Source organism: Canis lupus, chromosome 32 (genome assembly GCF_003254725.2).
Source record: "Canis lupus dingo isolate Sandy chromosome 32, ASM325472v2, whole genome shotgun sequence".
Lineage (NCBI taxonomy): Eukaryota > Metazoa > Chordata > Mammalia > Carnivora > Canidae > Canis > Canis lupus.
In genome coordinates, this window is record NC_064274.1 from 38,038,457 (window position 1) to 38,064,633 (window position 26,177).

The 26,177-nt window shown below is 41.6% G+C and overlaps 1 protein-coding gene across 6 annotated transcripts in view; it reads left to right on the forward strand.

The window, feature by feature from the left end:
* The window catches only part of SYNPO2 (synaptopodin 2), a 182,632-nt gene that overhangs the window by 147,796 nt on the left and 8,659 nt on the right, over positions 1-26,177 (forward strand). For all 6 annotated transcript variants that reach the window (XM_025466007.3, XM_025466008.3, XM_035709746.2 and 3 more), the window contains one exon: positions 1,100-3,294. In XM_025466007.3, coding sequence (XP_025321792.1) covers positions 1,100-3,294 — 2,195 coding nt within the window. The remainder of the gene's footprint in view (positions 1-1,099; positions 3,295-26,177) is intronic.

Here is a 26,177-nt window from a genome sequence, read left to right on the forward strand (position 1 = left end):
TCAATCATGAAATATTCAGAAAGTTTTTCTGAAATTTCCATTTAACTATTTTGAAGAATTCAAAACTTGCTGGTGAATCATGCTCAGAGTCATTAAATACATGGTGACAATTAAATGATGCTATAAACCAGTTTGCCACCAATTCGTTGTTTATACCAATCATGATAAAATTAGGAATCTAAATATAAATGTGTGTTACTTTGAAACTGTCAAACTCTCATTTTAAATGACTTAATTTCTGCATCAGCTTTTACCCACAGTTAAGAGGGTCACTAGTCACATAATTTTTAAATTTCCCCCAAGACTGACACATTCTTGCTGCAACTAAAATGTCGTCATATTTCCAAAGAGCAATACATTTCAAACAAATTTATCGTGACAACTTTGTAGCTTAAATTTCTTGCATGTATTGACAATGATCCCATGTTCTGAATTATTAGCAATTATTGATTCAGTGCCTTCAATTGTTATTCATTCAGTTTTTTAAATTTATATTAACCCAGTCACCATGAATGCAAGGACTTTAGGGAGACGTGAAATAAAAAAGAAAGAAGGAGAAGAAAGTTTAAATATTTAAATTCATTACATTGAAACACTTAAGTAAATAAGTTTCTTGCTCCCCTGCCCCCCCACCTCCACTGTTTAAAAATGCTTGGAAACAGTTTTATATTGCCATTTTATTTTTTAGATATGGAAGTACAAGGTATTTCTTAAGTAGTTTTTCAGAAAATACTATGTCCTTAAATTGTTTCCTTTTTAGTTTTGATTACATCCTATCGACTGACATTTAGTAGCCAGTGTTTACTGTTAAAATATAAAGATCCATATGCTACCTACATCCTAATCACGATAGGTAAGATGTATAGCAAGCGAAACAGACCATTGGGTAGAGTTATATATGTCCCTGTCTATCATCACGGAAGTATACATTTTAAAAGAAATAAGAAAGAGAAAGGAGATAGATTGCTTTAAAATTCAGTGGCCACGTGTAAGCGTGTTGTTTTCCATATTCACTTTCCTCCGGGAAGGTTGATTTCTGGGTTGCTAGGAGGTCTTCTCGGAATTCATCAACTCAGTGTAATTTTTGTGCTTTCCCTAGGGCTCAGGAGGAGTGAAAGCCTATCAGAAAAGCAGGTGAAAGAAGCAAAGTCTAAATGCAAAAGCATTGCCCTCCTTCTGACGGACGCCCCCAACCCCAACTCCAAGGGGGTGTTGATGTTTAAGAAGCGCCGCAGGCGGGCCAAGAAGTACACCCTGGTCAGCTACGGCACCGGTGAGCTTGAGCGCCAGGCCCACGAGGAGGAGGAGGAGGAGGAGGAGGAGGGTGACAAAGAGGAGCCTTGCGACACAGCACTTCTGGGCACGAGTGAATCGGAGGTGGAGGAAGAGTTACCGTCCGACGTCGACGACGGAGCGCAGGTTGTGAGCTTTGACTGGGATTCGGGGCTGGTGGACATCGAAAAGAAGCAGAACAGAGGGGACGCGATGGAGATGCTGCCGGACACCACGGGCAAGGGCGCCCTCATGTTTGCCAAGAGGAGGGAGCGAATGGATCAGATCGCGGCCCAGAAGGAGGAGGAGAGGGTGGGGGCGATGCCGGGCAGGGAGCCGGGTGCTGCGCAGACCCACGGCCTGGGGGCCGCGGCTTCTTACCAGAGGAAGGAGGCAGAGTCTGCAGGAACGCAGAGCTCGGTGAGCAGGAGCTACGTCGAGGTGAGCCGCGGCCTGGGCCAGCTGCCCCAGCAGAACGGCTTCAGGCCGGGGCCCGAGGCAGCGGAGGCCCAGAGGACGGGCCCGCGGAACAGAACGGCGCAGCCCTTCCCGGGGCCGGGGAGCCAGCCTGCAACGCCCCTGTCCCCGCCGCGGAGCGCGGGCAGCCCGCCGGCCGACCTCCCGGCGCCGCCGCCCTACTCCGCAGTCACGCCGCCGCCCGAAGGCTTCTGCGCGCCCCAGCCGCCCCCGTGGCCCCAGCCCGCCGCGTGGCCCCAGGCGGCCTTCTACGACTGCTCGGAGCGCATCGCGTCCCGGGACGAGAGGATCGCCGTGCCGGCCAAAAGGACCGGGATCCTGCAGGAGGCCAAAAGGCGAAGCACGACGAAACCCATGTTCACCTTCAAAGAGCCCAAGGTGAGCCCCAACCCCGAACTCTTGTCACTTCTTCAGAATTCGGAGGGCAAGAAGGGAACTGGGGCTGGGGGCGATTCGGGGCCCGAGGAAGACTACCTCAGTTTAGGGGCAGAGGCTTGCAATTTCCTGCAGGGCTCCTCCGCCAAGCAAAAGACCCCACCGCCCGTGGCTCCCAAGCCTGCCGTCAGGTCCTCGCCCTCCGCCCAGCCGGTAACTCCGGCGTCTCCAGTCTGGTCCCCAGGAGTGGCCCCGACCCTCCCTCCTGCCTTCCCCGCGTCCGGCCCCGCCCAGGGCACCGTCGTCTCCTCCATCAAAATAGCCCAGCCTTCGTCGGCCCCCGGCCGGCCCGCGAGCGCGCTCACCCCGGCTGGTCCCTTCAGGGGGCCGCACGCCGCAGTGGCCGCGCCCGGCTGCACACCTAAGGCCCCGGCCCCGGCCCCGGCCCCGGCCCCGGCCCCCGCGCCCACAGTGAACGCTGCGCACGCTGCGGCGGGAGCGGCCCGTGAGCTTCCAGCAATGAGCGGGAAAGGAGCCCAGCTCTTCGCTAAAAGGCAGTCCAGGATGGAGAAGTACGTGGTGGATTCAGACACGGTGCAGGCCCACGCCGCTCGGGCCCAGTCTCCCACCCCGTCCTTGCCGGCCGGTTGGAAGTACTCCTCCAACGTCCGAGCGCCTCCTCCCGTGGCCTACAATCCTATCCACTCCCCCTCCTATCCTCTGGCGGCCCTCAAGTCTCAGCCATCAGCCCCACAGGCCTCCAAGACAAGCAAGAAGAAGGGCAAGAAACCCCTCAATGCTCTGGACGTCATGAAACACCAGCCGTATCAGCTCAACGCATCCTTGTTCACTTTCCAACCCCCAGATGCAAAGGACGGCCTCCTGCAAAAGTCATCCGCCAGGGTCGGTTCGGTGCCAGCCACGAAGCAAGCGCTCCCTCCCCGGCCCGTGAATGCTGGCTCGCCCACTACCGCGCAGGCCTCCTCTGTGTACTCGGTACCAGCCTATAGCTCCCAGCCTTCCTACTTTGCAGAGGCCGCCTCACCAGTCAGGGCATCCCCAGTGCCCGTGGGCATTCCCACCTCTCCAAAGCAAGAGTCAGCCTCTACATCGTATTTTGTGGCACCGAGGCCGAAGTTCTCAGCCAAGAAAAGTGGTGTCCCAGTTCAGGTGTGGAAACCATCTATTGCGGAAGAGTAATCTTGTAGCCGAAGCTGAGAGTCTGCTTTGCTTGAAACAGATTGTTTGCAGTGTTACTTGAGTCCCCGAGAATGCCTAGCAAAGTCCTCAATTCACTTAATTTCAAATGTCACTTCCCAATCTGGGTCCAAGGAGCGTAGTATTTTTAACGAGTCAAACATCTATAGAACTCAGATTGACTTAAAACATATTTATCTTCTTTGCACACTTAAGAAATATGGGAGCACCCCAAAATAGACATGTGCCACTATGTTAAGTAAGCAGGATACTTAGGATTTATGCTTTAGTCACGAGAAAGACAGTGATCAGTGTTATCAAACATTGCACACAGCCTTGATGCAGCGTAATAGCTGTGTTCCTCTGGCGAAAAGGTTCAAATGTAGTGAAAATATAACCTGTATTGACTGAGATTTCCTTTTTAGGTAGTGCTTTATCTCTATTCCTAGTGTTAAGGGATAAGAACTTTATTGAGGACAGGGATCAGCTCTGGTCTGTCAACCTCAGCCACCTGTTTGATATTGCAGACAAGGTACTCTGAGGATTGTTGAAATGTTCATAGTTTAGTAAGAAGGGTAAGGAAGAGGGTGTCAGTAATTACTGAGCACTTATTATGTGTCAGGTTCTTCGCCAGATATTTCCTATGTATTAACTCATTTCGGAAGACTTCTCTCAAGTAAATGAGAGAGGGCAAGAAGGATAATTATAGAGAACGATTTCCATCTTCTCTTCCCAGTTACTTAAGAAACTAAGGGAGTGTATCTCCAGTTGCCCATGAAAGTGTAAGCTTCTGTTCCTCAGCTGAGACAAGTGGTAGAGGGCGGATAAAGGAATAACACAAAGAAGGGTGAGCAGGCTGCAGATAAAGGTACACATGACTGTTCTGTTCCCTTGGGAAAGCACGCGGTTGAGGCATGAAGGGTTGCTGGCTACAGGGGCTGATTGTGAAGCACGAGGAACCCCATGTGTGTGGAGGCCGTAGGGTGAGAACACACAATTCTTAGCATCATTTCCGAGTGACCTCACAGATTTTTTTTTCCTTGTGTTTGTTTTGCTTTCTGACTACTGCTTCTCCCACTGTTCCTTGCAATTCTATTCTCGCATCTTCACTTTGTAATTTATATTTGATGGACCAGGAGGATTCAGGCAAGGTTACCTTTTAAATTTGGATTGGTCACACACCATGCCGTCATCCAGCTGGCTATGAAGTTAATAATGTTACTGACAGTAAACCTGAAGACCTTTCTCAAATCTATTTTAAGTCCAAGTCTGACCAACCACGGAAAATATTCAACACGAATTAACGTAGAGAACCACAGAGCATTTTTGACAGCTCCAAGGAAAACCACCTACTCAATATAGGAGATATGTTTAGAGACCTCTTACAAAAACTTGCCTGCTCTGAGGGTACATGGTACCATTTTTATCCTCTGAAAATGTCTGTATTCCTGTTCTTTTACTGCTGTCACTGTCAACCTGCTATATTTTTCATTATCCTATTAAAATATCACTTTCTTCTTTATCTGTTTAATGTACATATGTTTAAAAATAATCTTCTCTGTATGGGCTACTCTGACCTAAGCCAATACTCTGGATTTCTCTTCTATTGCCCCCGAAATATCTGAGTTTCCTCTTGTGAGAGTATTCATTTCTCTGTATATAGTAAAAATTCAAGCTCTACGTTGTAAAACTCCAAGACAGAACACACAAAAATAATTAAGTCAGCTACAGGACAATGGGGTGGTTCTTCTGCCTTTTTTTTTTTTTTTTTAATGGAAAATCTTCCACTGCCTCTGGTGGCAGTTTACCTAGAGGTTATAACCACAGGATGTAGCTCAGTCTTCCATTTGCCTTTTTTGGGAAATCAATTAGGAAGATTAATACAGGGTGAATGAAAAAGCAATCTATCCATTATTTAACACCATTGTTTGTATTACTTGTTCCCTTGCAAAGGAAGTCCGTTAAATGCTGTGCATTGCGCATTCTTTTCTAATAGGACAACCAAAAAAGGCTTCTTAAGGTGAAGCAGGAAAGGAGATCATTTTTATAACTTTGCATTCTTGACATAGCATTTAAAGAATAGTATGAAGTAGAGGAAAGATAATGGAACACAAAACAGTTAATTTGAGATCACCAGTTCAGATGTAGCCTGGGATGGTAATGACCCACAAGTATTCCCAGTTGTCCACTGGTTTGTGGTATGTAGGAATGAGAAGTGTTTTCAGTCCATTTCCTGTAGGACAGGTGGCAATCTTAGCAGAGCCACTATTTGGAGTTGATGACTAAACACCCCACTAGCATAACTGGGAGTGTCATAGGGTTCCCAAAAAGCTTCTAAGAAACATGCTAGGCATGCAATCAAAGTTTCCACAACTTTGACTGGGAACTGGAAGCATAGGTCTCATCTTGAATTATACGGTTCTACGTTATGGAGGAGGGGTGGGAATCCTCCCAAACTATTATCTGTGACAGAGTGTGACCACTTATGAGGATAGGGGAGTGGGAGGAAAAAGAACTGAGCTGGCCCCCTGGAGTAAGAGGGATTCCCTTTGCCTCTTCTCCTCAACCAGAGAGCCTCCTGGGAACTTGCATGCAGAATAAGCTATATGTACCATGTTTCAGGTTGGAGTTACGGGAATGATGTCAGTGTGGGAGGTGCGAGCCTTAGAACCCATGAGCTCAGCTTCCTGCCCACTGGGCACCCTTTGCAATCTGGGTGTGTTTGGCTTTGTTGTGGTAGCAGATGTTTGGTTGGTTGTGGGGTAGGAGGAGGCAGATTTTGTTTAGTTTTTAGCACCTTGCCATTTCCTCTGTCCTTTGTGAGCTTAATTTCTAGGCAGAGCACCTGTGAAGTCAGGTTTTCGTCATCAACACCATAGCAATGACCATTTACTGAGTGCCTATGTTCTGTTTGGTGCCTTATGGACCTTATCCCAAGGAATCCACTGCACGGTTCATGGGCACTGGACTATAAAATAAAATAGTCACAGTCATCACTGACTTGCTGGGGGATCTCATGCAATTTTCTCCCATGAATTTCCCCTTCACAGTGTCTCAAACCTCTCTTCCTGGACCGTTGTGCTGTAATGAGTACGCACAACACTAGATATCCTAGAAAGGGAGGCATATGTAAATCTATATACAGCATATTCCTCTCAGTCTTGTAGGAGAGTAGATTGACTCACAGAACTGGCAAGATTGGGAATCTGAGCATTGCCACTTGAGTCTTAAAACGTTTACGATTTTATTTCTAGTATTTCAATAAGAAACACATTCTGTTTAGAGAGAGAGGAAGAATCACACTGCTTCTGCATTTTGACTATTCCTTGGCAGTACAAAGCATAAGCTTTTAGGAATGTGTTTTTATAAGACACATTTGGGTTGTCATTCGGGAGCATGTAAATGTTTGTACTTCAAAATATATGTAGCACGATTGTTAATGATAACATGTATCTCACTTAATCTGCACCAGAAGCAACTCATTTAACTACAGGAACCCCAATCCGAGTTTCAAAGAGTTCTTTCAAGAAAGCTGGGGTTCTTTAATTCTAGATGGAAATGGACTTTAATTCTTTCAAGAAATGGGTTTCTTCATAGGGCAGCTGCATATCATCACACAGCCTAAATTCTAGCCTGGCAGCAAAAGTCACATCTGAGGTGTCAAAAACAAATGATCTACATTTAAAGGGTGTGGACTGGCAAACATGGGACCATTGTCCTATTTACAGGTCCTAGGTTAAAGAACTTTGAAGGTCGTTTTGCTGCTGACAGGCATATCAAACCCTGGAACTCCGTGGCACTGTCACAGGCAAGCCTCTTAAGAGCCGAGGAAGACATGGCTAGTAGCGTCCGAGTGTGGAATTAACCTTTCAGACAAAAGCCCTCGCCATGTATCCTTTCATCCAGTTATAAAGTTGAGAAGCTGCAAGCACCCGTATCCTAAGGGTGAGTTCCTGAAATCCGCTGCTGTTTTATGAGTCACAACCGGCCTGGCAGGAAGGGTATTTGAAGTCATAGTTATCAAAAAGAAGTGATTGTTTTCTGAAAAGCTAAATGCTTAAAATGCTTCCAGAGGGAAGCAGGGGGCAGCACGCTCCTTCCCTCCTAAAATCAGTGTTGTTGAGTTTGTTTTAAAGATTGCCTAAAGCTCATGAGAAAAATATATAAATTCTAAGAACCAACATTATATTCCCAGGCACACTGACCCTCACTGGTCTCATGTCCCCTTATCACTGGACTCTGGGGGACACAAAGATTCATGTAACACTTCAGTGCTACCAAGTTCGTCAACAAGTATTCTGGGAAAAAGCAGAATTGAATTCTTCTCTAGACTTCCCACCAGGGTTGGCCAAAGGCCATAAAGCAAACTAGCAAATTCCCACAGGACCCAGACACCAGACAAAATCACGAAAGAGGCCAGTCTCCGTTTCTCCCTCTATGGTTTAAGAAGAAAAAAAAAAGTACGAAAATTGTAGTCTATCCCATAGGATAGAGCAACAGGCCAATAAAAATTAGTCTTCTGGAAGAGCCCCCAAACTAGACCTATTCTTTCCTTAACATTATCAGGTACGGTCAGTTTCTTAGATTTTTAAAAAGTTAATGGATTTCTATGGTATGTGTGTTTGTACACTAAATTACCATTTGGCACTTGGAAATCACAGAGCTCACTACTCAGAGACAATTGGATGAAGAAAAAATTTAATTTGAAAACTTCAAATCCTGTCAGACATTTCTCAGATTCCTGATTTTATACCAAGTTTGATAGCTAATTAAGTGTATCTCAAGTATAAAGGAAGCTAGGTTTATACAGGGTCCTATAGTCTAAACAATTTTTTGTTATTGATACATAGAATTTATTTTACCTATTTACCTCATTCTTGACATGTTTATCTAAATTATGTATGCTTTATGACTCGTGAAATATACATTCAGGGTCCCTAATAAAAATAGTCCTAAGGACCTACTTTCCAGCCTACCTTTCTTCCTCTACCTGATAATGATAATAATACTCAAAATACTAATAACATTTATATGTGCCACAGAGGAATCCTGCTTTCACAGCCTCTACTTCTTGAGCAACTTGATAACTGTTAATAGTCTGTTTATGGAACAACAAAACAAAACAAAAAATAAGGGACTCCCACTAGCTCTAAGTTGAAAAGAAGGGTACAATCAAGGAATAAACCGAGAAAGTTTTTCTTCTTGGGAGGAAATATCAAACAGCAGAGTGTTTTGTTCTTCAGAAGACATTTTAGAAGTCAGGGAATCTTTGGTATCTTTCCTTGGTGGATTAATCTGTTTTTAAGACCACCCAAAGGCCCTGAGTCAAGTATTACAGCCCCAAATAGGATTACATGGATGGGATGGAAGCTGTGGCAGCTTTTCAAACAACCTTGTGAGACCCGGGGAAAAGACAGGAGGTGGGCGGGGGGTTCATGTATCACATTTCTACCGTGTGCCAAGAACTGTGTTAAAATCCTTCCGTAAGTTATAACAATAGCTAATATTAACTGAGCACAAATTTTGGGCCCTGATTTATGCCAAGTATCTCTCATAGAGTATCTTTTTTTCTTTTATTGAGAGGTAATCGACACATAACATTATGTTAGTTTCAGGTGTACAACATAAGGATTTGATACTTGTATTTATTGTGAAATGATAACCACGATAAGCGTAGTTCACATCTATCACTGCACAGTTACACATTTTTTTCTTGTGATGAGAATTTTTAAGATCCACTCCTAGAAACTTTCAAATATACAGTATATCATTATTAACTATAGTCACCATGCTGACCATCATAGTCTCAAGACTCTTAAAACTGGAAGTTTGTACCTTTTGACTACCTTCACCCATTTCAACCACACCCCCTCCATTCCCACTGGTGATCACCACTGATTATCTCTTTAATCGGTAGTCCTTAGGAAATAGCTACTATCATTATCCCCAATTTATAGATGATAGTTTGGATTCAGAGGCACAAAGAGCGAAAAAAACTTGCCCAAGATCACACAGTGTTAATTAGTGGACTCTGGATTCAACGTGGACTTGGACTCCTAACCAATTATACTATCATTTCATTTACTTCTCAGAATGATGCTGAAAGGAAGATATTATTCCCAATTTACAGCTGAGGTGTCTGAGGCTCAAGAGAGGCTAAACAACTTGTTGGGCAATCAGGAAGCTTATAAGTAGTTGACTAGGTTTAGAACTGGACATTTGTCTGACATCCAAGCCTGGACCCTCTCTTCAGTACCACATGGTTTCCACAGTCTCATGTGGCACCAGAATACCACTCCCGAGACCTGTTAATTGTGTGTTCCCCAAACTATTTAGCAAGAGCCTACTCTGTATAGGCTTTGTAGGTGACTTTGACCATGCTGAATGACATTAGAAAGGACCCCCTTGGGCAGCCCCTGTGGCTTAGTGGTTAAGTGCCGCCTTCAGCCCGGGGTGTGATCCTGGAGCCGGGATCGAGTCCCACGTCCGGCTCCCTGCATGGAGCCTGCTTCTCCCTCTGCCTGTGTCTCTGCCTCTCTCTCTCTGTCTCCTTGTCTCTCATGAATAAATAAAATCTTAAAAAAAAAAAGGACCCCCTTACTTTCATAAGATTGGTCATAAAATCAGATGCTTAACATGCTTTGTTAGTATGTTGGAAGTGAAAAACAGTCTCTGAGAAAGAAGCATCTGTTTGATAAGTAAAAAAAGGTGGATTTGACAGTGTTTTTGTACTAGTTACCCAGATTCTCTTATTTTCTTATTTCAGGATGAATGGGTGATATCTGTGGGCTGAGACTAGGGAGGAATGTAACTTAAAATAAAGCAAAATTAAAGTCTCTACATAAAAGGAAGTGTCACCCTAGGCTTTGTGCCATTCTGACTAAATGTAATTCAGGGAACGTTCTTATTAAATAGTGAAACAGCACCCAGCTTGGCTTGCTACTAAACCAATAATAGCTTGAGACATTTCAACAAGAAAAATTTTAAATAGAATAATGATGAGAGAGTCACAAGCTTTCTGTGTTTCAAACGAGAATCTAAAAAATAGTTGTCGGGGATCCCTGGGTGGCGCAGCGGTTTGGCGCCTGCCTTTGGCCCAGGGCGCGATCCTGGAGACCCGGGATCGAATCCCACGTCGGGCTCCCGGTGCATGGAGCCTGCTTCTCCCTCTGCCTGTGTCTCTGCCTCTCTCTCTCTCACTGTGTGCCTATCATAAATAAAATTTAAAAAAATTAAAAAATATATAAAAAAATAAAAATAAAAAATAGTTGTCACTGGAATCTTAGAATTCCATGAAGTCCTCTTGGCATGTCTCTCCTGGACATGCATGGGGCAGCAAAACTTTCCTGCCACAGTGTCCTCAGTGGAGGATTTCTCAACAGTTATTTCCGCAAAGTCTTCCCAGCAAAGACATTTTCTACACCTTTGTTTTTTCCAGTTTTTTTTCTTCAGCTATGTCTCATTGTTATTTTGAAAACATCTCCCAAGGAACTAGTGTGATGGATTCTAAACATGGGTTCGAACATTCCCATCACTAATTTCAAGGAGAGAAGATGTGAACTTCTAAGTTAATTGCAAAAACCCCCTCATTATATTTGCAGGGCTTCGCTGCCTTAATTTTAAAAATCATAGAGCCACTAATGTGATAATTATGAGGGCTTACTATGTGCTAGATGCCACTCTAGATACTTAACGAATGTTGACTCTTTTAGTCATCACAATAAAGTAGATATTATGATCAACCCATTTTATAGATGAGAAACTGAGGTGAGGAAAAGTTAAGGAACTTGTCTAAGGAGGGGGGGATAAAGCTCAAGTTCTGACAGTCAAGCACCAGAGCGATTCACTGATCACAAGGCTATATTAGCCCTCTTGATCACAAGACAAAGATCACAGATGAAAGGAAGTGTCCATCAGAGGGATAAGCTTTACCTGTCTCAGAAATAACTCAAAAGTTACTTTAAGTCTTCTAAATCAAAGTAAGAAATATTTAAAAATCTTAAGAGTTTGATAGCCCCAAATGATAGACACTTTTAAGCAGGTACAAGGGGAGAAGAAAAGCTGTAGTTGTATTTCTGTCAGCATATTTGCTTATAACTCAATACATGGAAGGGGGGAGCCCAACATTTTGCTAGTTACCATTGAACAGATTTGCACTAGACCAAACTCCTCAAGCACCCCCTTCGAGCCAACTAGGATCACATATTATTGCTAGAGCTGTGCTAATTTACAGGTAAATTAAGAGGAAAAAAAAGAATAGTAATGAGAAATTTCTCAAAATTTAAAAACAATAATGCAGAAAAAGATGCCCCCCACTTTTTTTAAGATTTATTTATTCATTTATGATAGACATAGAGAGGGAGAGAGAGAGAGAGGCAGAGGGAGAAGCAGGCTCCATGCCGGGAGCCTGACGTGGGACTCGATCCCGGGACTCCAGGATCGCGCCCTGGGCCAAAGGCAGGCGCTAAACCGCTGAGCCACCCAGGGATCCCCCCCTGCCTAGTTTTTAAATTTAAAAAGTCGTGGTTTGATTTAGGCGTTGCAAAAGGTAACCATTTCTTAAATGAAATTCACCTATGATTGGGTGAGACAAGGCACGACGGCCCCAGGCGTACAAAGGCACATTTTGAAGTGGGTAAGTGTGGATACAGGACCAGTTGCCTACAGCTGCATCTCGGGCCCGCCTCTGACTCCTTGGGAGATTCTAGGCAGATGCTTCTGCCTTTTTGAGCCTCAGTGCCCCTCCCTCTGACATGAAGACAATAATGGGTGTATATCATAGGTTGTGCAGATTAAATGAATCCATAGTGTTAGGCGTATAGACCGGCACCTGGCACAGTGAAAGCATTCAACATGTGTTAGCTACTCGTGTTAGTGCAAAGGCCACTTAACAAACAACAGCTACTATTTCAAAATCTTCCAAGGAGGAAAACACGCACACACACACACAACCATTAGAGTGGTTCTTTTGGTTTTTGTTTTTTGTGTTAATGTGAATCCCAGTTTTAGGGATCTAACACAACTAAAATTAAAAAAGCAGAAGCAGTGTCTGTATAAATCTCCCATTGACAAAAGCAATCTTTTCTCAAGAGGCTTATCCTGAAAAGTCATTTTTCTCTTCTATTTTCTTCTTACTGAGCTTTTATATGTCAGTGTTCCTCTCTATTCAGCCTGTTGGAAATTTTTTTTCTTCTTTGTCTTCATCTATTGTCCTAGCATTGTTAAAATGGTATATAAAATGAGACCAGGATTCAACAAGATGGGACAATTTTTTTTTTTTTTTTTAAAGAAACCGTAACATCAGCTTTGAGACTCCACTATAAGGGACTTCATTCTATTCAAAGTATCCATGTTGGATAAAAAGCCAGTGTGGTGCACTTAGCAATATAAAGAGAATTCTTAAGGGGGAGGATGCTTGTAAATATATATTCTCAAATTTGGGTCTCTGGTCTCCTGAGAAAGGTTCTGGTAGGATCGTTGAAGCTTAAGTAGGCCTGTCTTACGGAAAGTGGAACAGCTGGCCAGCCGATTCCCGAGGCCACCCCAATTCAGGCCTGCAACATTTGGGGCTCTGACATAACCTGGCTGACCTTGGAAGGCGCTGCAGACAGCTGTTCTTATCCCTCCTCCCCAACACTGTCCCAGGACAAAGGGTCAGCAACCTGGCCTTTTTAGAGTAATTGATCCCCTTGCCTGAGAAGCATGAGCAGTTTCCAAAAACAGAGTGAACCCTTTCTCTGAACAGAGCAAACTCCCAGTTCACAGAGCAAGTGATGAAAAACAATTCTCAGAAGTTGAGTGACAGCTGGAGGGAGGAACCTAGAATTCCAGCTGCCTTTCAAACCCAGGGAATATTCGTGGGTTTTCTGGTGTGCCTCTAGAATCTGAGTCAGAAGTGGAAGTCAGAACTAAGCTTGAAGGGGGGAAGAAATCAAAACAAGCTGGGATGCTGAAAATTTTATCTGAATCCCAAATCACTTTTGTTTCATACCCATTTAAATTGATTTAGTTCTGTTTTCCTTTTATGCCATTTAATTACATTTTTTTTCTTGTAAAGTAAAAAATGACTTTCTTGAATTACATACCCCTTACTTCTGTTTTCTCCTAACATATCCCAGATGGGTAAAGAAATATTCACAAAACCATCCTCTAGAGCCAAAGATCACCAAAGAATAGGCTGGATTAATATAAATAAACTGCTAAGTGTCATGCCAATCCTTCCATAATTAGGTTTTGTTTTTCCTTATATCACACTCAAGAGTATATTGATAGTCTGGCCCACTGGGCACCTTGTTAATGTTTATCAGATGGTGCCAATTATAATTCTTCATAAAAGGCAAATAAGCTAACTGGATTTTGAATTCTACATTATGAGACACCTAGTGAAATGTTACAGCTCAGAGTGGGCACTATCATTGAAATAAAAAACAAAGCAAAACACATCACTTAGAATTTTTTATTTTAATTTTACACTTCAGTTTACCAACTAATAAGATTTATTTTATATACAGCACTTTAGTTTTAGCCAATCATTGCCTTCAGAGTGTTCTAACACACAGTTTTCCAACTTTTGCTCCCAGACAGAAATTAAGACCTCCCCACCTTCTCTCTCCACCCCCCACCTCTCCTCACCCCAACCCCACTGTGGAAATTCTGATTTAGTAGGTCTGGGTGGGGCCCAGAAATTTGTTCTTGTAACATACACTCCAGGTTTTCTGAAGCTAATGGTTGTGAACCACACTTTGAAAAACACTTTTCTAACACACAAAGCACTTAGGTCAACCTTATTCTTTAAAACCTGTAAAGTTTTCCAGTGTACCCAGTCAGACACGGCCAGACTTGTAAACTGCGCCTGCTTTCAACTGTCGGTGCTTTGTCTCAAGCGAGGAGGTATTGAAGCGAGGATCCTGCGGGCTTCATCTCAAAGGTCCAGCAGGTGGCAGCAAACCCTCTTCCCGCTGGGCAGGTGCGCTTTGCAGCCAGCCCTTGGAAAACTTGCGAATAATTTGCTCTAAACATGCTTTTTATTTTTTTAAATAGAAGAATAAAGAGGGCTTTCAGATGAGATTTTATCTGACTCCCTGCTTCTAATCAAGGCTGAGAGTAAATATTTCTAGGAATAGAATGATACAATTTTATCATCTAGAGAAAGGACTGTACAAAGTTCCTTGGCTATTTTTTTTTATCTCTGGGGAAAGGGATTGATTGTGTGACATCCCTTGGCTGTAGGGCAGTAGAGTCTGTTATCTCCCATCAAAAATGTTCTTACTAATAACTAACTTAAATCTCTCTGGCAGTAATGAAAACATTTTTTTTTTTTTTTTTTTTTTTTTTTTTTATTTTTTTATTTTTTTTTTTTATTGGTGTTCAATTTACTAACATACAGAATAACACCCAGTGCCCGTCACCCATTCACTCCCACCCCCCGCCCTCCTCCCCTTCCACCACCCCTAGTTCGTTTCCCAGAGTTAGCAGTCTTTATGTTCTGTCTCCCTTTCTGATATTTCCCACACATTTCTTCTCCCTTCCCTTATTTTCCCTTTCACTATTATTTATATTCCCCAAATGAATGAGAACATATAATGTTTGTCCTTCTCCGACTGACTTACTTCACTCAGCATAATACCCTCCAGTTCCATCCACGTTGAAGCAAATGGTGGGTATTTGTCATTTCTAATAGCTGAGTAATATTCCATTGTATACATAAACCACATCTTCTTTATCCATTCATCTTTCGTTGGACACCGAGGCTCCTTCCACAGTTTGGCTATCGTGGCCATTGCTGCTAGAAACATCGGGGTGCAGGTGTCCCAGCGTTTCATTGCATTTGTATCTTTGGGGTAAATCCCCAACAGTGCAATTGCTGGGTCGTAGGGTGAAAACATTTTTATTTTGGGATCTAGGCTAAAGGAGATTTTTGGAGCACTTTGAATGCTAATTAGTCTTTAAAAAATAAAACAAATATGATTGTAAAATTTTCAAAACCAAAACAATATATATATCCATGTACTTTAAAGACCACAGGGGAAGATCCCAATGTTTTTGCTAAGCCTCTCCGTTTTGATGATCAGATGGTGTGGTTGATTGACAAAATGCAAAATCAATCAGAGGCTGCTTAACTACTAGGAGATTGTACAGAACAAAGGGACTAGTAGACCCACTGAGTAGCAGCTTTGATCCCAACAAGACTATTGTTTTCAGATCTTTGATGCACTACAGTTTATTTCTAAAACGAAAAAGGATGGTGACCTCTGGAAGTTCCGTAATATGAGATGGATGTTTGTATATTTACCAGTGGGAGCAGAAGAGACCAACAAGATGTAGGAGAGCTGAATAGTTGAGGAATTTATGGTGTGGAAAGAGTAAATGTGTCTATTGATGAAACAGAAAAGTTACAGTAATGGACACAATACAAGAAAGTAAGTTTCAGTTTAACTTAAAACTTCAAAATCTTGTGGGGGAAGAGATGGGGAAGGAATTCATATTTGTATTGGACATATAAAATGTGTTAAGAGCTTTAATACACATACTTAATTTAGTTCTCAAAACAACCTTATTTGGAGGAAAATTATAATTTTTTAATTGATAAGAAAACTGGAGCTCAGAGAGGTTAAGAAAATCGCCCAAAGGCGCACAGCCAGTCTTAAGGCAGCAGACCCACCAGCTGATTCCAAGTTTATCTGTTTACATAACCTGTGCTTGTCCCACTACAATGCCTATCAGGTGTGTGTTGTAAAAGGAACTCCTGAATCACACTGAAGCTTGATTGTAGATCTCAAATCCCTTCCACCTCTGAGATTTTATAATTTACTATATAAATATCTTCTAAAATAGCGTGTTTTTAGGTTTTGTGAGTATTTTGACGTCATTCAATACTTTTTAAAAAGCAAGGTCAGTTTAATACCTGACAAGACAAAATTCGTTTTCCTTATCCCTTTAATTCTGAGATAACACATCTTAAAATTAAATACATCATTTTTCTGAGAAAAAGCAAGCTTAGTCGAGAATAATTTTTTTTTCTTCGAGCCATGACTAGAATGATTTGCTTCGGTTCTAGTGTCTGTAATGTGTAATTATAATTCCTCCTGACTGTTCTTGAAATATACATAGATCCTTCCTGAGAAGGGGGAGCACTGCGAAGCGCAGAGGGACCACCTCTGAGGTCCATGAGGCACCCTGAAGTAATGTGAGAAACAGCTGGCAATGCTGGCAAGCAGAATTTCCAGTACCCTTTGCTTATCGTTTCACCTGCATCATGAGATCTCTGTCCTTTGCTGTTAAAATACACATGTTCCATTGTACAAAATTATGTCAATTGTACTGTACATTCATACAGAAAGCAATCTTTTATAAAAAAGAACCAGTTAGTATTTATCTTCTTTGCTTTCACTGTTCAACCTCTGTTTTGTTATCCTCTTGCTTTGTTTTCTTAACTTTCTATAACATTCTACCTAGCGCTGCCAACCATGGTCAAACTCAAAACCCTGTCTTATGAATGGTGCATAAATGTTTAATCATTACTGTATCATGTTGGGGATGCACTGCATTGTCAGAATTCATCTGGTCTCATGTAGACTTCATTTTTTGCAAAAAGAAAAAAGTACTGATCTAGACTGAACTTTATTTAGCAACTCATAACATCAAAGTCACATTTCACCTGGGAATAACTGACCTACAGTGATAAATTGTAGGCAATCGCCCCCCCCTCCTTTGTCCCTACCTCCTTCAGGCTCTCTCAATGAAAGAATTTGGAAATAACTTTTCTCCCAGCTAAAGCATACACAAAAGCCCTACCCTAGGTCATACCCATGTATGATTCCAGATGGTCAATGACTGCTGATCTACTATATATATATTTTAAGATTTTATTTATTTATTCATGAGAGACATAGAGAGGCAGAGACATAGGCAGAGGGAGAAGCAGGTTAGGATCCTTCGGGATCATGCCCTGAGCCAAATGCAGACACTCAACCACTGAGCCACCTGGACATCACTCTACTAATTTTATATATATATTAAATATATAGATTTAATTTGTTTATTCATGAGAGACACAGGCAGAGGGAGAAACAGGCTCCATGCAGGGAGCCTGATGCCAGGACCCCAGGATCATGCCCTGAGTCAAAGGCAGATGTTCAACCGCTGAGCCACCCAGGCATCCCTAATTATACTTTAAAAGGAACTTACCTGTTTAAGTCCTATCTCAGACTTACCAATTCGGAGATGGGCAAGGTTAAAAACAAGGATGGAACTGAAAAGTCTGCACACCACTATCAGAAAGTGTCTCAAAATATTTAAGAAATCAATCAAAACAAATTTGAGAGGAACTTTTTGATGGGTGTAACTTAGGAATCTTTTTACAAATAGATAAACTCTAGACATTCCTTTATCCATCCCTTCCCCAGCATTTTTTTATTTTTTGTTTGTTTTAATGGCTAGTTGCTGTAGTTGCTTAAGAACTTCAGACATACATATTACTGGAGGGTCCCTTCTCTCAATCTCAAATGTGTATTTATTAGGGCCTAGATATTTTAGTACCACCAGAAGAATTTATTTTTTATCTCAGGCTAAGCCTATACATCCAATGTGGCTTAGAGGGCTGATGAAGTGTTTGTAGCTAGTCCATGAGGCTTTGTTTATTCACCTATGTATCTGCATGAATCAATACTGAAAGAGGAAAAAGTTGTTTGGTAATTGATAGTCAAAACTCCCTAACATTAAATCAATATGAAGGTGAACCTTGGAATGAAGAGTAGTCAGGGGTATGATAAAGAATGAGGTCCTTTGAATAAATGTGTGGCCTACATAGCAAAATTTGCTATAGTATTTTCAATATTATGTCTAATTACATAATACAGTTTTGTGAGAACATTAAGAAAGCTACAGCAGGGGCACCTGGGTGCCTCAAACAGTTAGGTGGCTGACTTCAGCTCAGGTCCTGAGATCCAGGCCCGTGTTGGGCTCCCTGCTCAGCCGGGAAGCCTGCTTCTCCCTCTGCCCCCTCTCTCCACTCAAGCACTCTCTCACACCCTCTCTCATTTTTTTTTTTTTTTACCCTCTCTCATTTAAAGAAAAAAAAGAAAGAAAGCTATAGCAATAGGAAAAGCTCTAATAACAGCTAATAAGTGGCCTTTTACCTATTCCAGAAAAACAATCATTCATTTGAAAACCCCGCTTACTTTATGGCATTCCTGTGTCTATAAAATGAAATGACATACACGAAATTGCTATATAAATCCCTCAGACAAGAAAGATATCATGAAATAAAACTTAACCACTTGCACCAGAGAGATGTGGTAAGGCAACGAAGCAAAATTTTTCCTATTCTGTGCTTACGAAAATAAGTTGTTGGTTATTTCCTGGATGAAGAGTTGTATTTTTTAATTCCTAATTTTAAACATCACTTTGGAGCCATGTTTTTGATGAAGGAAACATAAATATGATTTGGCAGTAAATCTTAAATTTCCCGGGAACAGTAGGTTAAACATTTTCCCCAGGGACCAGGAAATGAATCAAAGGATCTATTTCATAAGCTTAGAAATGTAATGGACAGAAAAACAGTTACAAAGATCAAGTAAGTAATTTTTCTCACACTGAATTTTCCACATCCTTGTGAAATAATATTGTCACGGGTTGTATAGTTGTTGCTATGTCTTTGTCATTATCGTTAACCAGCTTTGGTTTGTCAGTTTTTTAATGTAATTAGGAGTTGTGGTAGGATAATGGCTTAAAACCATGCCCTAGAGAAACTTGGAGAATGTCACCATGTAAAGGGCCTGATCAAGGTTGTTACAAGCTATGCACACATTTCTTAAGAATTTTTCTTAAACTATTAACGTAAAATTTTCCTCTGAGAAAGTCAAAGCCATTCTACTTGGGAAATGAGTTTGCTTAAGGGATATCAGCTCTATCAAATAGCAAGCACATAATCTCTAAAATATATTTAAAAAATCATCTCTTAACCCCACTTTTTTTCCCAGGGAAAAGTACACATTCATGGTGAGTGACTTCCTTTTTGTGGATAAGGGAGGGAGAGGATGGTTACCTGGATTTGTTTTAGGAAAAGTATCCAGGGTATAGTGGACAGCTAAAGCTGTATTCAGATAATTAAACACATTTTAAGTAGGCTTTATAGCGTATTAATTTTATACTAATAATGATGATGACTGTCTTTTATTAAGTGCTTACTATATGACAGACACTGACAGTTTTCTTTAGAAAAATCTTCCACAAAATCAACAATTCATTTATTTCAGACAGGATCATCAGCCTTTGTTTATTGTGAAAATTCCGTTGTTTTTTTCTCTATAGGAACCGATGAAACTTGAACGTTTGATATATTATTCATTTTTTTTCTATGGTGGGAATGCATATTACTTTTACTGTTTAAATCTTCTGGGAAGAGAGAACTTCTCTTCAGAAAATATTTTGAAATGTGTTTAAAAGCTTTTATGTTCAAGCCTTAAAATTAGGCTTTATAAAAACATATTTAAGACTTTTCCCCGGGATCCCTGGGTGGCTCAGCGGTTTGGCACCTGCCTTCAGCCCAGGGCCTGATCCTGGAGACCCGGGATCGAGTCTCACATCGGGGGAGCCTGCTTCTCCCTCTGCCTGTGTCTCTGCCTCTCTCTCTCTCTCATTCTCTGTCTCTTATGAATAAATACATAAAATCTTAAAAAAAAAAAAAGACTTTTCCTCAACAAAAAATTAAAGTGGCAATTCTAACTTTTTAAATAGAACACAGTATACTAATAGGAGTATTTTCACTCTAATTTTTAGAATGGTATACTTCTTTTTTGAGGATAAAGGAAGATGAGAGGGTAAAACATTGCTTTGCAGTTTCTTTTCACTAATAGATTCATTACCTTAGGGATGCCTGGGTGGCTCAGCGGGTTAGCGCCTGCCTTCAGCCTAGGGTGTGATCCTGGAGACCTGAGATCAAGTCCCGCATTGGGCTCCGTGCAAGGAGCCTGCTTCTCCCTCTGCCTGTGTCTCTGCCTCTCTCTCTCTCTCTCCGTGTCTCTCATGAATAAATGGATGAAATCTTAAAAAAAAAAGATTCAATGCCTTAGAATTATTTAGATACAGGCAGCCCGGTGGCTCAGTGGCTTAGCACCACCTTCAGTCCCTGGTGTGGTCCTGGAGACCCGGAATCGAGTCCCACATCAGGCTCCCTGCATGGAATGGAGCCTGCTTCTCTCTCTGCCTGTGTCTCTGCCTCTCTCTCTCTCTCTGTGTATGTCTCTCATGAATAAATAACAAAGTTTAAAAAAAAGAATTATTTAGATACAGTTTTATTATCTATAACTTTATTTTTTAAATCTCCCTATGCAGATGGATACCAGCTATGCAACCTAGGGTAAATTACCTAATTTTTATGTCTCAGCTGCCTTATTTGCAAGATTGGGATTATCGGGTTGTTGAGAGGATTAGATGAGTAAATAGAAAGCCTTACTTGGCCCTGTGATTCGTACATAGTAAAAATTCTATACATTTTAGTTCTTGCTATCATTGCTCTAAGATGAAAGGGTCCACAGCAGCATAAGCACAGAATCCTCTTCAACATGAGTCTTCATGACCTTAGATTGAACGTGGTCATCTTTATCTATTTATTTGTTTTATAACAGAGGGTCGTGAAAGATCAAGAAGTCTGTATTTTGGCCCACCCAGAGTTAGCGGAGAGGTGAGGTCAGTGCACGCTTGTGGCCCGCTCTGCTGCCCGGGAGACGCAGTGGCTGGCACGGCGGTATCTGAGGCTGTGGTGCTAATGCCACTTCAAAAGCAAGGCTCCTGGCTATTTTTACCCCGAGTGGGCAGCCTGCCCATGCAGTTGCCTCTTGAACAAAAGGTTCTGCCAGGACTCCAACACCTTCTAAGACCTCACAGTCTCTTCTCACAAAAACAAGAATCACCACCATCTGTTGTGCTGTGCGGCACTCGATATCTAAACAAGATCTCTCCTATACCCCTAATCTTGAAACTCTAGCCAGATTATTGCCATGTTACAACCAAGGAAAGGATGGTTGGCGAGATCGAAGCATAACAGGAGGCAACCACAGGGCTCCCAGGTCAGTGTGACACCCAAGTATCCAACTTTCCATTCTTCCCAATATCATGCTTGCTTCCGTTGTCATTTGTGACCCTTACCCTTTCTCATAAAAGAATTTCCTTCAGACAAAACTTTCAAAACATGCATTGTTTTAGAACCCAAATTTAATCTAAAAGTTCATCTAAAGTGAATAAAGATGAATAGTCAGTGGCAGAGCCAAGTTGAGAAGCACTTGTTCTAACTTTTTAAATAGCCACAAGTTGGTACCTCTTTTTCCGATGTCTAAGTATATTTAATTCATTTATGGAACTATCTGAGCAATGTATTATTACTTGGCTACTTTTCTGTTCAATAATATGACTTATTGTTAGTCCTTATCCCCTGCACTATTCTTGATGAGCAGCATAATGCTGCAGATTTCCATCTAAAGAAATGGACCTTCTCCTCCATTTTGTAGATAAGAAAGGGCTACAGTGGAATTTCCGAAAACTCCACTGGTGAAGAAAATATAAGATTCACTTTAGGAAAGCAGACTCCAGGAAATATGAGATAGAGACTGTTTTATTAAGAGACTACAACAAAATGACCTTAAAACATTCCCTATTTCTTGACGTCAAGCTTGATGGTATGTTGATCACCCCAAAGGAGCATTTATCCTGCATTTAAAGATCTCTAGATAGAGGAATTCTACATCCCCAGGAGAAATATCTTTCCTGTTAATCTGCTTCCCTATAGGGAAAATTAATCCGAGACACATGAAAATGGGAGTTCCCTTAAGAGATTGATGGTAGAAAATGTCATTTCCTATACCTGCTAGCAGTCTCATGATAAATGGTAAATCAACTTTCAGCTTTTCCTTCTGTAATTGCCTTTTTTTTTTAAGTTTTATTTATTTATTTGAGAGAGAGAGAGAGTGAGCAGTGACGAAGGGCAGAGGAAGAGGGAGAAAGAATCCCAAGCAGATCCCACACTGAGTGTGGAGCCCAGTGTGGTGCTCCGACTCAGGACCCTGAGATCAGACCTGAGCCAAAACCAGAGTCAGACTCTTTTTTTTTTTTTAATTTTTTATTTATGATAGTCACAGAGAGAGAGAGAATGAGAGAGAGAGAGAGAGAGAGAGAGAGAGAGGCAGAGACACAGGCAGAGGGAGAAGCAGGCTCCATGCACCGGGAGCCCGACGTGGGATTCGATCCCGGGTCTCCAGGATCGCGCCCTGGGCCAAAGGCAGGCGCCAAACCGCTGCGCCACCCAGGGATCCCACAGAGTCAGACTATTAATGGACTGCACCCAGGCACCCTTTCCTTCCATGATTCTAACTAATCCCAATGTCTATTATCTTTTACTTGTTAGGTCTTTCTTATTTTTTTTTTAACTGTTACAAGTATATTTTAGGCTCTCTTTAGGATTCATGTATGAAATTCTAGGACTTCTCTCATCTGGGGAGTCAAAACAGCTTAAAACCCTCACACTTGCCCTGACCTAAATACAAATGATTTTACTTGCATGTTAAAATCTTCTACCTGTTTAGAAAAACTTGTTTGTGAATATTGATTCATCCTCTTTGTTTTGACAAACATGGCTTGCTGTGCATATTGGGTGGTGGGGATGAGTCTATTTGCATGAGTCCCTCACCACATGTAACTGTTGTGAGAAGGGCTATATCTTGAGGCATGACCAAACATTTTGGTGAAGCTAACCAAGTTTTCTGGTTTTAGCAGTCTGATATAGATATCACTAATTCATCCAACAAACATTTATTAAGCATTTAGTAAATTGTTTTAGGTCTAGGTATGTCTTAGTAAATAAAACAGGATGAAACAGTAACGCTTAACTCTTACATGAGCTACATTCTAGTGGTAAGAAGTACATAAACAAAATAATTAAATATAACATTTATTGTGTAAGTAGACATAAGCCTAAAGGGAAAAATAAAACAGGGAAGGGGATAGGGAATTTTGAAAAAGAAAGAGAGACAGAGAGACAGACAGACAATAGACAAACAGTGATCATATGCTATTTGAGTAAGGCCTGAAGGAAACAAAACAGGAGTCATGCTGGTATCTGGAGTACTGTGTTCCATGCAGAATGATTAGCAAGTGTGAAGGTCCTGAGGCATAAGTGTATCTGTGTTTTCAAAAAACATCAGAGGCCAGTGTGGCTACATCCAAGTGAGAGGGAGAGAGCAGGAAGAGATGAAATCAGAGATTAAGGAGAGGTGGGGTGGGCAGATTTTATATGGCCCTGTGGGTGTAGGAGTTTAGGAAAGGACTTTGATTTTCCTTTTTTGAAATGAGAAGCCATGACAAAATTTTAAACAGAGGACTAAGTGACATAATCTGACTTAAGTTTTAACAGGGTAATTTTGGCTGCCATTTGATAATAGACTAGAGAAGCAAGAGTGGAACCAGGGAAACCAATTAGGGGACCATAGCAATAATCCAGGTAAAATTATGATGCTGTAGTTTAGGATGGTACCAACAGAGGCATGAGAAATGGTTGCAGACTGGATGTATTTTAAAATCAGTGCTGACAGATCAGATGTAGAGTTTAAGAGACAAAGTACCATCAACAATGACTCTCAGGATTTTGGCCTGAGCAGATGGGAAGCTGGCAACCCCCTGGTGCTATCTTCCACTATGTGTCTCTTCACAGCTCCTTGCTTTTCAGAAATTCTTATGAATGACTTAAAAGGCAAATGAAATGTCATTTATTTCTGTTTGCCTCTGTTGGGAATCTGCTTATGATAAAGTATATGTTTGTGATGAATATTTACTGATCGTGTGTTTAAGAGAGAAAGTTGAAGGCGTTGAAATAACATTTGTCAGTTATTTCAGATACTTCCTCTACTATGGCATAGTTAAGTAGGAATTCAGGTAAGAGAAGGTTTTTAGCTTACAAGCTTTATGGAATGAAATAGTTCAAACTGGGCAGCCCTGATGGCCTAGCGGGTTAGCGCCACCTGCAGCTGGGGTATGATCCTGGAGACCTGGGATAGAGTCCCACGTCGGGCTCCCTGCATGGAGCCTGCTTAGGGCTCCCTCTGCCTGTGTCTCTGCCTCTCTCTCTCTCTCTTTCTCTCTCTCTCTGTCATGAATAAATAAATAAAATCTTAAAAAAAAAAAAGAAAGAAATAGTTCAAACATCAAAATATGTCCTATTAAACGTCTTTGGCCTCTAGAGCTATTTGCATTGCTTTAGAATTCACTTCATTGTTTGTAAGCCTCAGACAACACTTCCTTTTTTAAAGGTCAAGTGTTTCCTACCAGTTAAATTGATTATCAGACGGCTTAATAAGGAAGCTAAACTAAGCTGCTTCATTAACTGTTTTATGTGGATAAATCAGCATTGAACTGACATGAAAAGTTGGTCATGGTAAACTGAGAAAGGCCTTCAGCTCCTCCAAGCTTTTCAGCTGACCGGTGTGTGTCTCACCTTCATATAAAGGGAGCGCATTTAATGTGAGGTATTCCCTAGATGCCAGCTACCTATTCTTGTGACAAATGGTAAGATGGCTACAGTAATTAATCCAAACTTGATTGACATTTAAGTGATTCTTTCCAAAATTTCTAAGATCTCATTTCATTTAGCTTGCTTGGATTTGAATCTTTTTAATTTTTTTAATTTTTATTTATTTTTATTTTTTAAGATTTTATTTATTCTTGAGAGACACACACAGAGAGAGAGAGAGAGAGAGAGAGAGGCAGAGACATAGGCAGAGGCAGAAGCAGGCTCCATGTAGGGAGCCCGACGCGGGACTCGATCCCAGGACTCCAGGATCAGGCCCTGGGCCAAAGGCAGGCGCTAAACTGCTAAGCCACCCAGGGATCCCCTAAATCTTTTTTAAAGAGACGTTTTCTCAAAATTATTTCATTGCAAGTACAGTATAATATTTGACTAAGAACTCTGGTTTGAAACTGCGTGGGTCTAGTTTCCCCACTCCAGCACTTTCTAGCTTTCTACCCTTGGGGAAGTTAGTTAGTTATCATTACTTACCTTCCTTAAGTCTCCTCATCCTTGTCCATGTCCTTGTCCTTGATAATAGAGATAATAATAAGGCCTACTTCATGGGTTTGTTCTGAGGATTATATGAAATACTCTATGTAAGGCAATTAGGCCACCTTTTGGCACACAGTATGAGCTGTTAGTGTTGGCTATAATTAAAGGTAGAGGTAGGAAAATGCCTCCTCTGTGTTTAGCCTTTAGTGGGAATATTTCACACCAGGTGATTTGTGAGTTCAGTGGGAATCTTTGCAGCCTTTGCTGTAGGCATTGTATTTGACTGACTAAAGAGTAGCATGCACTTTCCTGTATTGAGCACTTAAGGGACACATACTCTAAATACACACAGACTGAATGTTCTACATGCAACATTAGCTATGCCATCTGCCAGATGACAAGACCTCTCAGTCAGTTTGAATGATGTTTTCGTTGGTTTGCTTTTGGTGTTTATATTTATGTATATACATCTACTTAAGAAGATCAAGATAGGGGTACGCGGGTGGCTCAGTCAGTTGAGTGTCTGCCTTTGGCTCAGATCATGATCTTGGGATCCTGGGATTTATTGGGCCCCCTGCTCAGCGGGAGTCTGCTTTTCCCTCTCTTTCTGCCTGCCACTCTGCCTGCTTGTGCACTCGCTCTCTCACAAAGTTAAAGATACTATATCTGCATTTGCCTTACCTAACAAACTGGAAGAAGAGGATGCAGAAACCTTGAAAAAAATGACCACCATAGATGTTATTTCTCCTTAGTTTGAAAATGAAGGATAGAAACAGCATGGTGAAGATTTCCAAAGAGGGTGGAAGCAGTT